This window comes from Neolamprologus brichardi, chromosome 14, assembly GCF_056152115.1.
Source record: "Neolamprologus brichardi isolate AB-2024 chromosome 14, ASM5615211v1, whole genome shotgun sequence".
Lineage (NCBI taxonomy): Eukaryota > Metazoa > Chordata > Actinopteri > Cichliformes > Cichlidae > Neolamprologus > Neolamprologus brichardi.
The window spans coordinates 17,350,001-17,367,329 of record NC_142117.1 but is presented as its reverse complement, the minus strand read 5'-3'; the positions used below and the strand labels follow the sequence as shown (position 1 = coordinate 17,367,329).

Genomic DNA, 17,329 nt, shown 5'->3' with positions numbered 1-17,329 from the left:
AAGCTCAGACTGACACGGACACGGTACACTTCAGACACAATGCTCTGTGGCAGCAGGGTAAAGTCATTGTCATCAGCTGCTATAGAGGACACTGCCATTACTGCCACCGACACATAGCCGGTATCTGAATTCAATCTCAGTCTTTCATTCCAGCAGCAGTTACTTTGACAGACTTTGGTGCATACAGACTGTTATTAAGAGCCTGGTTTTTAGGTCAAGGCTTAATGAAAACTTTATGAAAAATTCATGTACCACAGTAAAGACCTACATACAGTATATTATTGAGGCCTCATGAGATGTGCTTTATTCCCAAGCTCCAAAAAAAGAGAAACCTATTTACTGTTTATCATGCTATTGTTAAGACTACTCCAATTTAGCTGTCAGGGAGGCTGTCGGCCACTTAAATCCAAGAGAAAGGAGCAAAGCAGCAGTTTAACAGAGCTGGATGATATTGACAAAAATATAGCATCCAGACACATCAGTCTTATCATTATATTTGACTACTGGGGATTTGAAAAATGCATTTATTTTCACAACAAACAACCCAAATAATAAAGACATACTGAAAAAATCTCTACGTTAGCAAAAGGTTAACTCATTTATTGGTTTAAAAGACACCTAATTTGAAGATCAGATAGAATAGTTGCTTAGGCAAGCCAATGTGTCGCTTTGATTTTCTTTATTGTTGGTTGTGTAATTTGAATCCTATAATGAGGATAGATTTTCTAATGAAATGAAACCCAACTGTGTACTATGTAGATTTAAGTATGCACATTTCTATTGTTTGGATCAAAGAAAGAAACAAAAGAACTTAATCCACAGACATTACCAGCTGCAGCAGTGGATGACCCTTCTGTTTCTGTTATCTTCTCTGCACCCTTAAGGATTGATTAATGCATCTGGATGCTTGCCTTCTTTTCTCTGCTAGAGTTTGGGGCTCTTGTTTTTTTGTTTTTTTTCCCCCTGCTGTCAACAATTCTGCACTCAAACACGAAGCTTAAATGCACACATTGGCATCCAGTCACAAACTAAAACATCACTGAAGAGAAAAAAGAAAAGAAAAGCTGTATAGATACATCATATTCACCAGAATGAGGTGGGGGGATGGGGGGGTGGAGGGGGACTTGGTTGCATTTTCATTTGCTTGGCTGCCGGCTAAAGAGGGATTTGTGCTACTTTACTCCAGCTGATATTCCCAACAGAAGCAGCAGGCGTTCTCATTTTCACATGGTCTGTGTAGATGGGGAAAGTGACAAACCTCTTCACGCTGCCTGTAAAGAACCTGATTCATTGCTTGTTTCCTATTGTTTTGAGTTATACAGTTAGGAAAGGGAAGCAGGCAGGTATTTTTTGGACAAGATGATGGATAACTTGTGGCCGGACTGTAAAAGTGTGAAAAAACAAGCAAAGGTTGAGACTATCTTCAGGACAAAACAGCAGCTTTTAAGACTCAAACTCAGATGTTTATTAAGGAACAGCCTATTCTCACTCCCAAATATTCACCCTAACCAGCTGATTAAATATAAAAAGTGATAATGGTACGCAGTAGGCGGTAGGCACGGTGGTGGTGGCATCGATCACAGGACTACCATCATGGAAACAGTGGATTACATCCTTCCTGTAGTGTTGCGGTAGTTCAAGATAATACTGTTGTTCACAGCATTAACCATGTAATCGAAAGAACACTCTTTGCAGCTGCAACAAGCTTCCTCAACTGCTTCCGAAGCACTTTCAATCTACAATAGTGACATCAGCTCGCTACATTTAACAACAGTTTCATGGCATCTGTTTCCATTATGGTCTACCTGACAACTCTGTGTGTTCGAGTGTGATATCAAAAGGTCCAGCCCAGGCATTGTTGTGAGATGATGTTGGGAGTGATCCCACCGCCTAAGCAGGAAAAGAAAAAAATTGAAGCCTCAAAGTTAAGATTCATTTATTAAGTGTAAACCGTGAAAGAATCAAGCAACAATTTGGCAACCGGAAACTACCAAATTTCCCTTAAATGTTGTTTTCCCAACAAAACCCTGTTGATAAAAAGGCAGGATAATGTCATTTAATCTCAGCTTTGAGGCGAAGCCCCTTAAGCGTAGCAAAGAATGCAACTCTCTGATACACAACAAGCTACAAAAATATACAACCCCTCACTATAAATTATCACTATCATATACGCACATGCATGTAAGCTTTTAATTTACAGAGCTCATTAAGATAGTACAGACAGCCCAAGCTTATCTGGGTGAGTCGAACAGTCGTTTCCCCCGAAGCTCAAATCCAATCATTCCCATAAGCCCCCGGGCTGCTTCATGCTGTTCAAACCACTTCTCTCTGATCACCCAAGCTCTTCGCGCAGCAGCCCATCAGATCACACACCAACCTGATGCAGAAACTCATGCGCACTGCGATATTTGCATGTGATTTGCACAAAATCGCAATCTACAAATACACATTTAGACAAGTAAGCTTGGGTGGATAATTCAGCTCAATTGTGTTAATATAGTGCAATGTCGCAACAGCAGTCATTTCAGTGCCTGAGACATAAAGATCGTACAGCATTATAGAGGAAAGCCCACTGTTCCCGTGTGAGCAAACGCTTGCTTGGGAGTGGAGAAGAGGGGGTCTTTATAACAAGAACAAACTTCAAGCAGAACCAGAGTTATGAGAGCAGCCATCTGCCAAACCCAAATTGGAAGCTTGTTCCTCAGGAGACGAGCCTGAGAGCTGAAGGCTCTAACTCCCATTTCACTTTTGACAACTATAGGAGCCACAAGCACGTCTGCACCCTGTATAAGAGTGAAGTGCTCTGTCGGGGTAATAATGCACTATATAACGTCATTAAGATATGATGGGCTTGGTCCTTATGTGGAGACATATTTCACGTTCAGTTCTGACGGGGAGCATATGGTTATGGATATTGCCTCCATGTGTTCTCCTATCATCTATGCATGGAGGCGCTCTCTCTTACAGACACACATACACCTTTATTTTAAATTTGGCCTTCCTATGGAGAGGCACCGGCATCATTATTTCTGCTGCATTGAGTTTGATTAAATGACTTTGCTGTTTCTAAACCTTCCTCTTCCCTCATTATAAAAACGTACCTTTTATGGCTGCAGTAGCTCTTTCTAGAATAGCGAAGACTCGCTGAACAGCAGACAAAGAAGAGGGCAGCAAAATCGTTTGATGCTGGAAGATTAAAGGATGGGGGAGGGGGGGGGGGTTAAAGAAAAAAAGAAGAAGAAGAAGAAAATGGTGGCTCTGCGCCTTAAAGAATTTCTTCAGCCATCCAGCTACCAGGGCCACTTGCTCTAATGGCTCTGCTACTTCAAGCCCTCTTGGCACTGCCCCGCGCTTACTCGCTTTAGATGCCTAATTATCTCATTGTAGGGCAGCTGTTGAACAGTGTGTGTGATCTGCCTTCATCTGACAGCATGTCAGCTTCGCAGGCCACAATAGCTTGGTCAATATTCTTTCAGAATGAATAGCAGCAGCAGCTCTAAAAAGCTTCTGTCCGTGCTCTGCTGTAAAGCCAGCGGCTGATGCTCAAATACTGTTTCGCTGTCATGTATGGTTTTTCAGTTGACTAATTTGCTGTCTTCCCTTGTCTGTTTCTTCCCCCCTCTCTCCTCTCGCTAGATGAGATCGACTCGGAAGGTTTCTGTGTGGCCTGTGGCCTTTGTGGGTGGCTTGAGGTACGAATCCCCCAAGGTCAATGCAGCCGGTAAGGTCTACGGCTGGAAGACGGTGTTTGACCCCCATCGGCCCTTTGCCATCGACATGGCTGGCTTTGCCATCAACCTGAGGCTCATCCTCTTCAAGCCACAGGCGTATTTTAAGCTTCGCGGGGTGAAGGGAGGTTACCAGGAGAGCAGCTTGCTCCGGGAGCTTGTCACACTCAACGACCTGGAGCCGAAAGCAGCCAATTGCACTAAGGTAATTTCCTCGTTTTTTGGGGTTAGTTTTTCACATGTTTACTGATGTTAAGCAGCTTGCCTTGAGCGGTTTGTATTTCAGGGATTTGCTTCATTGTTTGCTTCAAACAGTGAAGGCTCTCTGTCTTGTAGAATTAAAATCCTACAAGACAGAGAGCCTTAAACACCACTCTGCTTTTTTTTCCACGTAAAGGGTCACAAGCTTTACAGGCTCGGAACCACATGATTTGAAATGTTGTGGAATAATGGTGTAACATAAAAAGCGAAATGGAAAAAACTCATGTAAAGGACCACAAACCTGTTATGATGTAAATGTACTTATCACAACTTACCAGAGCATTATAAAATAACGACACTAACGCTAAGCTGGCTTCATACTCCGTTTCTGATTCTAATGGGGACAGCAGAGTACAAAATATTTTTGGTATCCAATTTTCAAGACTATAAAGTATCATGTGGCAGGGCGTGGTCTGTAGCGCCGCTGCTGGGAAGCTAACACACCGGACCTGTCTCAGCTCATCACGCCTCCCCTGCATTTAAGTCTGTACTGGGTTTTGAGTTGTTGTTATGTGTGTGTGTGCGGCTGGAGCTGAAAAGCTGCAGCCAAGGAATATTACTGAGAACAGTAAACGAGAATAAAAGTGTAACAAAGTGAACCATGTGGTCAGGTCTGCCGTGCATCGTTTGCATACCAATCATGCAGCATTGTGCTTCCAAGGAGCTTTATATAGTGGGGTTTTTCTTCTTTTTTGTAGCTATTGGTCAAGTGGTCATCACCAATAGTTCCCCAGGACTTCTGAACACTTTTAAATGTTTTTCTTTTTTGTTTTGTTTTTTGTTCATTTTCAATCCTAATGATTTTCTTCAAGATTCAAGGTTCTTTATTTGTCACATGCATAGTTATACGAGTACAACACGCAGTGAAATGTAGCATGACACACTCCTCAACTGTGCAAAAAATCAGGCTCCAAAAAATCAGCCCGGGCATTTTGACTAATGACCGGCCCACCAGGTATTATAGGAAAAGCCATAAAGCCTTTATAATAAACTTAAACCTACACCATCCTCCCTATTCTGGTATTCTAAACAGTACTTAGCAAAAATATAATACAACCTAATTTATAGTTACATATACCTAACTTATAGGGTTGCCAACTCCCAGCAAAAAAAGAAAAGAAAAAAAAAACAGGGAACCACTCCCCCATCCTCTACCTCAAGATGCTTAATTGACAAAACCGATTTTAATTTAATGCACTTATAAAAAAAAATGCACAGAAACCTATCATTTTTCTCCAGTAATTAAATAGATTCAACTTTCTGCAACAGAATTGCAGACTGCACAGATGGTACCTTCCCAAAGGAAAGAATACTATAACTTACTAGGGTATATATTACTAAATGTTTACTGAATACAATAATGGATTTCTAAACATTTTACATCAGATGAAAACTTTGGTTGTAAGATTCAGATAATTATTTATTAAAAGCTAGACATTTTGTATGACAATAAGAAAGAAAAGTATTTCTTTGTGTCCCCCTTTCCCTGTTAATGCCCTACCTGGCCCCCTGGCAAAACTTTGCTAGATCCGCCCCTTCACAGTTACCAGCTGTCAGCTACATAAAAAAGGATCCTGGGGTTATTTGTCTCTCAGAAACAGTTCATAACTTTCCTTCAACTCATTCATGTTACCTAAAAGGTAAACCTGTTTACCACTGTTCAGCTCTGATGATTCAGTAAGGACATCTCCTGGTTTCATCCTCATGTTTCCCTCTCACCACATATCCAAACTGATATCATGACCAGCAGCTTTTAAGGCTGTGGTTCCAGCAAACATCAGCTGATACTAGAAATGAATATTAAATAAATTCTAACAACAGCTGATCAAGCTTAAACGTGCTGCTGTTGTTTAGCACGACATCCGCTGGTTTCCTCTTTCTGGCGCAGAGAGAAAAACCGATCAGCTGATCACTGATCGGTTTCATGATTGAATTAGCAACTTTCTAGCTGAAGTAGTACGGGACAAATCGCGTTCCTTTTCACCTCAACTTTAGTTCGACCTCCTCGGCTGTAATTGGTCCAGCCCAGAGTTGATCATGACCAACTGGCCAATCCACCACCATTCATTTATACCGTAAAAAAAAAGAGAAAAGAAATAAAACTCCATCGGCCCATAAAAATGGAAAAATCAAGAGCGGCCCACCGGGCAAATGCCCGGTATGCCCGATGGCCAGTCCAGCCCTGTTGTGCGGGTGGGTGTTAAAGTGTCTAGTGCTGTAGTGAGGCTGAAAAGAGTCAGGCTGAGATGTGTTAAGAATAAGTCCTGTCTCAGTCACTTATAGATGCTTATGGATGCTTGTGGATGCTTGTGGATGCTGGGGGGGGTGGGGGTTGGTCCTCAGTTATCAAAGGTGGTAAAGGCGCTGCCTAGCCTTGTTTTGGACTGGACCACGTTTATGGCATTTGTGTGTCCACTTGACTTCTATAGATTCATTACATTTTTTTACATATTGCTAACTCACAAAAATGGTTACTGCAAGGCACTTTATATTGTAAGGTAAAGATGCTACATTATTATGGAGAAAATCCCAACAATCAGACAACCCCTATGAGAAAGTCATTGGTAACAGCAGGGAGGAAAAACTCCCTTTTAGCAGCGTCCAGGAGAACCAGGCTGAGGGGAGAAGGGAGGGAGGGAGGAGAGAAGACGCACTGTGGAAGAGAGACAAATTTTAATAATATTTAATGATTAAATGCAAAGCGGTGTATAAACACATAGACTGAAAAGAGGTGAGTGAAGAAACACTCATCAGTGCATCACGGGAATCCCCGCTCCATAGAACCATTATGCCTGTGCATAACCCGCCTTGACAAGTTTATATGTTTTTAAGTGCTGAATCATCCCACTACATGAATTTCACCAATCATTTAGACTGAGAAGAAAGAGTGGAAAGAAATCCACAATATGTTTTCTCGCAGCGTTAAAATCAAGCCCCCTGCTGAGCACCACGGTCGGCAACAAAGAGAATTATTATTAGTTTTCACAAGTTATGTAATAGTCATTTTTTTTCCCTCTCTTTTTGCTGCTTAACACTATTGGAGCCAAACTGTTGTGATTATGCAGAAAAAATAAAAGCATTAGCAATAAGAGTGTGACTTTCTATAAATAATCGAGATCGTCAGAGAAGCTGTTCGTAACAACAAAACACAGAAAGTCTCCTTCATAAGAGGTCTTATTAATTATTAAAGAAAAAGTTTGACATTTTAGTGCACATGGTTACTTATATATGACATTTTAGAGCTGCTGTTTCTTTCCTTCCAGCCTTTGAGCTAAAGATAAGCCAACTGGCTCCTGCCTTTTGGATTTAGAATAAACAAACTTAATTGACTGAGCCCTCACCCCCAATCCGTATCTCTGGGAAAAATAAAAAAATTCCTCTTTGAGAGTCAGAAGGTGATGTATTTCATGAAAAAACTTGATGGTTTTCTAATGGTCAGAGTGTCTATAAGTTTAAGGCTGTTGCAAAAAAGTTGGAAATTATTGATTATATTTCCCAGGCTGCCCTCGTGCTCTCTTGCACATCCACACACACACTTGAGTCAGTAGCTTGAGGCTAACAGCAGCAGTAGCAACACAATTTTTTCTCAGTACCCGTTCCACCATTCCTGCTTATGGCCAGTGGTCTGGGTCACTTCACTCTCTCAGGGCAATGGGGAGTTAGCCAGAGGGCTTGAGCTAGCCAATGTCCACACCACAACCACCCCCACACACGCGCACAAATAGACGCACACACACACAAATACAGATACATGTAGAGAGAGCGAAAGAAGAGAAAGGAAGGGCCAGTTTTCTCCCGTTTTTCTCTGCCATTCAGAGGGCCAAATGAAAAGAGGGGATTCAGAGGAGAGCTGAGAGAACGGAATTGGAGTCGATGGAGAAGCGAGGACGTCGGGGTGTCACGCTGATTACAGATGAGTGCAGGGACGGACTGAAGGGCGGGAGCGAAAGGGTTAGGGGGAGACAAAAAAAAGATAGAAAATCGTGCTCAGGCATCTCTCTTCCTCATAATCTACCACTTCAGATGCAGGTTTGATAATTAACAACCCCTGCGCACACATACAGACACACACACACCTGAGCAAAGTGGGAGTGGACTCCTGGCGTATCTCACACGAGCCCAATGCATAATTCATGACCAACGCTGCGGCAAGATGAAAGGAGGAAGGGTTCCAGCACAGTGGAGAGGAGAGAAGAGGAGAGGAGAGGAGGGGGGGGAACATGAGCTTGACACTTACAGTTTCTTCTCTCTCCCTGTTTTTCTTTTGCCGTCCTTCTCCTGGATGTTTGTATGCTCTCTGTGGGCCAAAACCAAGCCAGTGTAAAGGCTCGATAGCAACAATAGTACACCCGGAGGAAGTGTGCAGAGAGCTGCACCACAAAAGGCAAGGAGCTTACACAAACTGTGGTGTGAAAACATTTTTTAAAACTAGGCTGTCATTCGGTGGTAGCCATTAACCCCATGGCAAGGAGAGAACTCTTTTACACAAGCTAAACTCAGAGGGCTTCATCATATTTGTAAGATAAAGCACTCCTGTGGTCTCCTGTCACTCCCTTCTAATGCAGGGTTCACACTCAAGTAGCTCTTTGCACATAGGTGGGGGGGCTGGAGCTATAAGGGAAATTGAATGTTTTTGAAGAAGATGAGGCGGAGTGGGAGCTGACCGGGGAGCAGACTGAATGGGTGCATTAAGGGAGCGGCATGTCACTAATGTTCCTGCTTGTTTATCTCCATGCTGTTTTTTTTCTCACCAGATACTCGTTTGGCACACGAGAACAGAGAAACCCGTCCTTGTAAACGAGGGAAAAAAGGGATTCACGGACCCCAATGTGGAGATCTGACTGCGTTCCCGCCACAGTAAGTCTGCGCTTACTGAGCCAAGAGTTGTTACTGAGCTCAACCCTTTGTTCACTGGCAAGCTTCATTTACAAATAAGGTGAATTTAGGAGGTTAGCATCACCTGATCTTGCCTGGTTAGCCTGTAAAAGGAGCATTTATCATTAATGTTTCCTGATACGCCATTCAGTCATTTTCAGTGCCTATTAAAGTCCAATTAGCTGCTGTCCATTATTAAATGTCGCCAAGGAAATAAACAGGTTTACTGAGATTAAATTAAACCTTGGTGATCTTTTTTCAACCCGTCTTAATCCTTTCCATTGCAGGTGGCTGGCCTCTGAGCTGAGAAGGGAGAAAACGGCTAAGCTTCTCGATAAGTGCTCACATCTTAATCACGAGGAAATGGGAAAAAAGGAGGTGGGGGGCATTTAAAGAGGGACTTAATCCTCTTGACTCAATCGGACATTTTTTGTTTAAAAAATACGGACCAAAACAGTACATAATGTATTGTATTAAAGCACAGATTATAGCAAAAAGGCAGCAGATATTTGTCAGGTCTGCCATCGATGTGCAGAGGAGACAACAGCAAAGGAAGCCTCACAAGGATGGTGGGGTGGCAGGGGGGGTGGTGGTGAACAATGGCCCGCTGAGGACAGCCTAACAAAAGAGACAGCACAATACGAAGAAGAAAAAAAAAGCATACAGACAGCGGATTCAGCCAAACAAGTGTTTTAAGAAATATCCACCTCAAATTTAAAAGAACAAAAAAAGAGGAAATAAAAGACAAATGGGGCTGGATCTGCACATCTAACCCCCCCGAGAAATTCCTCATGGATTTAAGGACACGGCCCGCATCATCCGCCTGGATAAAAAAAACACACAAGAAAAAAACACCACTCCGAGGACAAAGACGTCTGATGTGGATTTTTCCTTTTTGAGCGAACGCAAACATAGACAGGGAAGGAAACTTCTTCATTTCGGTTTGCTTTAAGTTCATTTAACTGTTTTAGGCGTTTCACATGCACTTGACTTGCTAGTTCAATACTACTGACTCTTGCCTACATTTACTCTGTCCATTTTATAGTCATCCATCATAACTCGTACACTTGAAGAGAGACTGCTGTTGCACATGTACCCCTCTGTGCTTCGAAGCTGAACTGTACTGTACAAGTAAGCATCAGAAACCTAACACTCTCCCTAGCACTTAAAAACACACAAATGTTCCTCTGTGACGACATGTATAAATACTAATTGAATATGAGAAGAGTCAGAGGAGGGGTTTGACAGATGCATTGTAATTACTGTATTTCTATGTAAAGAAGAAGAAGAAGAAAGAGTCCCTTTCCCTGGTAAATTCCTTAGAACGACACACAACAAGGCACAGGTTCACTCTGGGTTCAACACATGGAAAGAGTAATAGCACATCAGCATCATTAACGTGGCAGATTCACAACCGCTGCCCTGACACCCCCTCCAAATCTACCCTTGACTTCATCTGCTGTAACTTTGTGAGTTTTCTGCAATGCAGAAAAACTCAATGATTTAATATTTCCCCTTATCTGTGCACAAGCACACGCACATCTGCCCCGGTTGTCATAAGTCTGCTGTGTATAGCCCCCCCCCCCCAAAAAAAAAAAAGAAGAAGGATGAAGCGGCATCAGAGCCTACACAGTTGGTTTTCACCCCCACCCCAAAACATAGAGAATTATTATTATTATTTATGGCCTCCACATATGAAATCAAATATTAAACCCAAGCCTAAAGTAACAGTGGGCTACAAGAAGAAAAGCACAATGAAAATCAGTGGTATTTTTGCTAAAGATCTGGCAGTGAGGTGATGTTTTCTTTGTGTGTTAGCATCCATGGATGTCAAGAAAGGGAGTCTCTGCTCCTCCGAACATTAGACATCAGTAGGTACGACGCTGCGCTGCTGAAAATTATTCTGCATCTCGTATAATAGAGTCTCTCCTCTGCTTGATAAATCATCCATCTTAGACACAGTGGTGGCTCTCTTATCTGACGCTGGCCAGCAGAAGTAGCTGGAGATAATTCAAGAAAGAACTGAGCCTCTGTGCTGTTGCTAGATTATCTATGTCCTCCCCCCACCTCCTAAAAAAAAAAAAAAAAAATGAAACAAAACACCCAAACCATCCTCCATAACCCAGCACACACAGCCAACTCAAAACACCCTACTGCCCCCATGAATACGTACAAGCCGCAGAACCCGTGTTATTGCAGATTTCACTTTGGATGCGATAAGATACACACGCAGACAAAGGCTGTTTGGTATCTCTAAAATAACACAGGCCGTTTCCACTGACTGCATGATATTACACCGCAGCCACGGAGAGATCGCTATCCTCCCATTATTTATTCAAAATCAAATTTAATATATTTATTTATATATTTATTTCAAGCTTGGATGTGCAATTCAGTCATGCCAGAGTTTTGCCCTTTAATCTGTATTTTCCAGTAAACAGCATGCACACATACACTACACTGTACACAGGGACGATTACACAGATCAATAACAGGTTGAAGGTGCCAGGAAGACCGTAGCACTGCTGCTGGCTGAGCTCTACTTGAGATGTGTTAAAAGTCAATGACAGAATCCATCTGAAAAGTTTGCTTTTTACGAGTGAAACAAAAATGTTCCTAATGCTGCGTTTGTGCAGGCGAACAAATGCGATGTGGTGTACAGACGAGGCAGTGGTGAGTTCAGAACAATGATGCTGCGATGTCAGGACAGTTTAAATCAGGGGTGTCAAATATAAGGCCCAGGGACCAGAATTGACCTACACAGACTCCAGTCGGAAAAATGTGAATGACTATGTAGATTTTCATTTTCATAGGTTTTGTGGCTTTTCCTGTTAATGAAGACCCCCCCCCCCCCCAATTTGTACTATGCTAAAATTATTAAGTAATAAATAAACAATTCATTGACAGAAATTTCCCATTTTTCAGTATCTACTATATAAATTTGTTATTTAATAAAATATGTTTTGAATTAAAACTTTATATTTTATAATTACAGGCCAGTCCGGGCAATGAATTGTCAGAACTATTCCAGTAATTATTAATATTTAGCATGTCATTTCACTGCTCCAGCCCATTTAAGATCAAAGTAGCTTCTTTGTGGCCCACGATGTGAAATGAATTTGACATCCCTGGTTTAAAAAGGCTTCAACGTCAGAGTGATGCTGTTTCAACTTTGCCCTTCATCTGATCCCAGCTGATGATGCATCAAGCAATATGTGATACAGGATTAGTCTGTTATAAAGTAACCTTCCTGCAATGTGCAGCAACATCAGCACTGAAAGTCATTTAAAGAACATAACCCCTCTGAGGGCGTTTAAAAGGCACAATACACTTTACACACACGCATGCACGCACGCACGCACGCACACACGCACAGACACAAAGTCCTCCCTTTTCATCATCTCCACCGTCATCTTTCAGCCTCATGCGATTCACATTTTATGCATGTGACTCTTAAGGTTGTTTATTTGCCACAGCAATTCTGTCTCAGAGAAAGATGTTAGTTGAATCCAGATAAATAAATCACTGAGAACAACCTCAACTGGCTCTGTGTATTGTGTCCAGTGGATGTCTCTGTACTGTCTGTTGTACTGCATGTAATTTCCCCCTCAGAGTGAAGACGTTTAGGGCTCAAAGTCTGGATAAATAGCCCAAAGTTTTGCTTTCATGCTATTGTTGTTGTAACCAGTGCATTTTTTGTGCTACTATATAAAATGGTTTTTACCAAACTTTATGTCTACATACATCTTGCTTGTGTTTTCAGCTGTTTGTAAATCCATTGATTAGATCAAGTGTTAGACTTAATGCATCAGGTTACCTAGTTCAAATGAAGATTGAGACATTTTTCATAGTGCACGTTTGAGGTATGTGTTTATTCCCCCCCCAAAAAATTATTAATTTAACACAATTTAGTGGGCTCATACTGAACTTACTGAATACCAATATCAGCACTACCAATACTATCAATATTTTGATCGATCCACCCACCTCTAATCGATCTACAATGCATTGCTTTCCTGCAGTATGTCTTCAAAGAAAATCACTGATGATGACCAGACGCATGACAGGTTTTCATAAAAAGGAAAAGAGATTTTCAGAGACACTTTGTGTGCATAACCTATCCACAGAAGCACACAACATACCATCAGAAGGTATATTTGAAAAGCAAACAGAGTCAATAAATAAATAAATAAAACAATTCATAGTTTCCTCGGCCTTGGTTAGTGGCAGAGAGGTCAAACAACTCTTTATTCACACATTGTTTTTATATAGTCTGGATGCAAGCAATAAATTAAGTCTTTCAGAGGAAGAACATTTATTATAATCAAGTTCACTCTCCTTCCGTTTCTTGATCTCCAATTACGTTTCAGGGTTTAAGGTTAAAGCTGTTAAGAAAATAAATTAAAAACAAATCTGCAAACACACTCAGTAATGAGAAACTGCTGTGAGGAAGTTGGTTACACAGCTGCATTGCTGATGTCGTGCTCACTGACGTGTCAGTCTTGAGTGGTTTTGAGTTGCAGCAAGGCGTCACTGCAGCTTACAGCGGTCGTGTCCTCCCACGCTATCCTCCCATCCTCCTCCCTCTTCCTCTCTTAATCCACCCTTCCCTCTTGTTCTCCTCACTGGACATCAATAGTCATGCCATAGTCTGGACTGCTGGCGAACTGGATCTTACCATCTGTTTCCTGCTCTTCAAACACTATGACCTATGACAAGTCAAAAACATTGTATACCGGCTTATTTGAGGTCATAAAAGTACAGTAAGCGTGGGTGTTTAAGAACTAATGTCAACATATGCACACCAAGAGAGGAGAAAATAGGGAGAAACAGCAGAAATAAAGTTGCAGAGTTGAACAAAACAGATGACTGAAAACTGTTTTATCATATTAGTGGAGCGCATATAAAATAGCATGTGCATATTATATTATATTATAAATAGTGGAGAAAAATCTAAAAAATGTTGTAGAGAAGGGAAAAAATCTGCATAGAACTAAATAAATACACAGATAGTTTTGTACGCAAACATTCACTGGCCACTATGTTATGGACGACTTGCTAGTATCAGGTTGGATCACCTTTGCCTTCAAAACGGCCTAAATTATTCATGGCACAGATTCAACATAGTGATGGAAACATTCCTGATTGATTTTGATCCATGCAAATCTGCAGCATGATGTGCTGCAGATTTGTCAGCTAAATCTTCATGATGTCAATAAACACATCCCAAAGATGCTCTACTGGACTAAGATCTGGTTACTGTGGAGCCCAGTTGAGAACAATAAACTCATCGTCACATCAAAGAAACCAGTCTGAGATTACCTGAGTTTTTTGAGATGGTGTGTTATCCTGTTGGAAGCAGGCACCAAAGGATGGGTACACTGTGGTAATAATAGGATGGCAACAATACTCAGGTAGGGCTGTGGCATTTAAACAATGCTCACTGTAAAAATATCCCCCACACCATGACGTCACCACCACCAGCAAGTTGATACCACCACTGATACAAGATCTTAAAGTTCTGACCCTGCCATGAATGCTATGGCAGAAACCAGGACTTGGCAGAGCAGAAAACATTTTTCTAATCTTCTTCTATTGTTCAATTTTGTTCTGCATCTGTACAAACTGTAGCCCTAGTTTCTTGCTCTCAGCTAACAAGAGTGGGAGCCAGTGTGGTCATTTGGTGCTTTAACCTATCAGCTTCAATAAATGATGAACTGTCCTTTCAGAGATGCTCTTCTGCACGCCTCGACTGTTATGAGTGGTTATTCGAGTTTAGCGATTCTCCTCTGATGTCCTGCATCAGTAAAGAAAACCACTGCTCACTGTATAATTGATCTTCTTTTCAGACCATTCGCTGTAAACCCTACAGATGTTTGTGTGGGAAGATCACAGTATCAGCGGTTTCTGATAAAAATTCAGATCAGCCCGTCTGGCACCAACAACCATGAAGTCACTTAAATCACCTTTTTCCCCTCATTCTGACTCAGTTTGAACTGCACCAGGTCGTCCTCGCTATGTCTCTTGACTCTAGCTAAAGTGTGTAAAACAGACTTTAAACAGATTTTCTAAACGGTAAGCACATGTGTTTCTGGAGAAGACGCAGTACCTGGTTGTCACCCCTGTGAAGCCAGGGTCCTGGGACATAGAGAGTTTGCTGAGGACCAGTGGACCAGTAACGTCCCAGATTCTTGCCATTGATGAACACAACACCTTTGCTCCAACCCTGTGAACACAACCAGTTACCGTTTACAGTGCGTAACGATATGAAAATATTAAAAAAAAAAAAAAAAAACATGTTCCAGACTACCAACAGTAGGTGGACTTACTCATGCCTTACTAAACATCCTTTTCTCCTAAAAACCTCTTTAGAAATTGTCCGATCTCACTAGCAGAGCGAAAGAATAATATCATTGTGTAAATTTGCCCACTGAATAATAAACGAGTCAGCATTCAATCAAGCCATTTATCTGAGCATGTTTTACAGATGTGTATTAACTATGAAATAATTCATTAAATCAACATTCATGACGGTAATTAGAAAACCAAAAGTCAAAGTCGATTATCACTCCCCAAAGTAAGGGGTGGCTGTAGCTCAGGTGGTAGAGCAGGTCATCTACTGATCGGAAGGTTGGTGGTTCGATTCCTGGCTTCCCCAGTCTGCATGCCAAATATCCTTGGGCAAGATACTAACCCCAAATTGCTCTCCGATGCATCCATCGGAGTATGAATGTGTGTGAATGTTATCTAGAAAGCACTTAGAAAGATGTGCTTGTGCGAATGGGTCTGAATGGGTGAATGCACAAGTTGTGTAAAGCGCTTTGAGTGCTCATATGAGTAGAAAAGCGCTATATAAGAACCAGTCCATTTACCATTTACCAAAATGAAATTCAGTGAAAAGCTGATCTCCTGACAGATGTCTGCTCTAAACTGAATTTCTAGCTTGATGTCAGAATTCGTAACAGATTAGAGGAGAGATCCCCCTGATAACGTGGTGACGACAGCTTTAGATTGTTTATGTGAGACTTCTGTGTTTCTGTCATCTAGAAGAATCAAAACTCGAAATTCATGCAAAATAAACATAAACAAGAAAAAATACTTTTAAATTTGAATTTGTGTCAAAAAAAACAAAGACCACTCAAATCTCTGAAGTTAGTGAGGACATCATTTCTAATGATGTTTACCCATTTTGTACAATGGTGAAATCAACTGAATCACTCACAGGGAGTTTGATGAAGGTGTCTTGAGGTGAGCCATTCACATAGAGTCTGCTGTGGAAAAACCCTGGGAAGGAGGGCTGATGGCGCATGGACATCCAGTGACCTGCACTCTTCAGTCTGTGAAGAATGAATAAAAAGTACAAATGTGAGTTATGTGATATAAATGTGACTAAAGAAAAAAATCACTTTTAGCAGGCCTGTTTGTCCGCCAGCAGTATATCACGTCCTTCATACAACATTTATTTTGCTAGCAGTGGAATATGCAGATGTATTTACACACTTCACTTTTTTAACAAGTAAGTGAATTCAAAAGGTTACAGTGATATAAGACCAGAATTCCTTCTCCGGGTAGGAATCTGCAGCTTTCATTGGTACAATGCTTCAGGACTTGACATTTCCAGCGCGGTGCTGAGGTAAGAAATTTTATTTTGAAGCTATACAGCGAGAAATACACTATATTTGCAATTAAAATGTTACTAGGAAAAAATAAAGACCTCTAACAGGCTGACAGAGTAACCCTAGTGTTCATTAGCAATGAGAAAAACTATATAAATAAATTGCAGTGTGGGGTACAAATGTGGAGTACAAATATGGCAATATGAGAGGGGATTCTAATAATGCAATCATGAGGGGAAAGCATTTGGTCCATGCAGAGTGCCACCTCCTGCAAAATGGCCTTTTAATGTTTGACTGTAGTGTTGTGCTTCCATGTATAGAAACCACCAGACCCGATGACCACAATGGCATTGATGGCACATTCAAGGTGCCCATCGTGTAGGTAGGTCATAGCATCAAAAAACTGCAAGCTGAACTGAAAATAACACAGATCAGTTTCCACTGCAGAGCTGTGTTCAGTTCTTGCATTTGTGTGGCCTGCCCTTGAAGGTAAAAGCCTCAAAGAACGTTTACAGAAAAACAGCAAACATACTGCAGTATTCAATGCCTGCTCTGTTTATCCATGCTAGCCCATTTCTACCCTCAGTGCCTCTTTGTCTTTGCAGTCATTTTGATGTTTTGGAGCTCTTGTAAGACCTAGGATGAAAAGGAAGGACACTCAGGACACAGGTATGAATGGGATAAATTATCACCCAGCTCAGTTTATTCTCTAACAGAACATATTAATGCTCATTCAGCAGGTCTGCTAATTTATCCAAATAAAGCTTATGCTTATGCAAGAAGCCTGTAGAACTATTCTTGAAGACTACTTAAAGAATCTATAGAAAAACTTAAAGGTAGTCATACCAA

The 17,329-nt window shown here is 41.4% G+C and overlaps 2 protein-coding genes across 5 annotated transcripts in view; one reads left to right on the top strand and one right to left on the bottom strand.

Moving 5' to 3' along the window:
- Positions 1 to 12,401, top strand: part of b3gat1a (beta-1,3-glucuronyltransferase 1 (glucuronosyltransferase P) a) — a 95,024-nt gene extending 82,623 nt beyond the window's left edge. For both annotated transcript variants that reach the window (XM_006804656.3, XM_006804655.3), the window contains 3 exons: positions 3,637 to 3,933; positions 8,744 to 8,846; positions 9,152 to 12,401. In XM_006804656.3, the coding sequence (XP_006804719.1) occupies positions 3,637 to 3,933; positions 8,744 to 8,830 (384 nt within the window). In that variant the 3' untranslated portion in view covers positions 8,831 to 8,846; positions 9,152 to 12,401. The remainder of the gene's footprint in view (positions 1 to 3,636; positions 3,934 to 8,743; positions 8,847 to 9,151) is intronic.
- A 665-nt stretch (positions 12,402 to 13,066) lies between these two features.
- LOC102784399 (beta-galactosidase-1-like protein 2) overlaps positions 13,067 to 17,329 on the bottom strand; it is a 22,393-nt gene continuing 18,130 nt past the window's right edge. For 2 of the 3 annotated variants that reach the window (XM_006804648.3, XM_035913840.2), the window contains exons 17-19: positions 16,087 to 16,201; positions 14,974 to 15,090; positions 13,067 to 13,573 (exon numbers count right to left, since the gene is read on the bottom strand). In XM_006804648.3, coding sequence (XP_006804711.2) covers positions 13,487 to 13,573; positions 14,974 to 15,090; positions 16,087 to 16,201 — 319 coding nt within the window. In that variant the 3' untranslated portion in view covers positions 13,067 to 13,486. Of the gene's footprint in view, positions 13,574 to 14,973; positions 15,091 to 16,086; positions 16,202 to 16,946; positions 17,117 to 17,329 lie in introns of those variants that run through there. The other variant, XM_006804650.3, reaches the window with a different exon arrangement.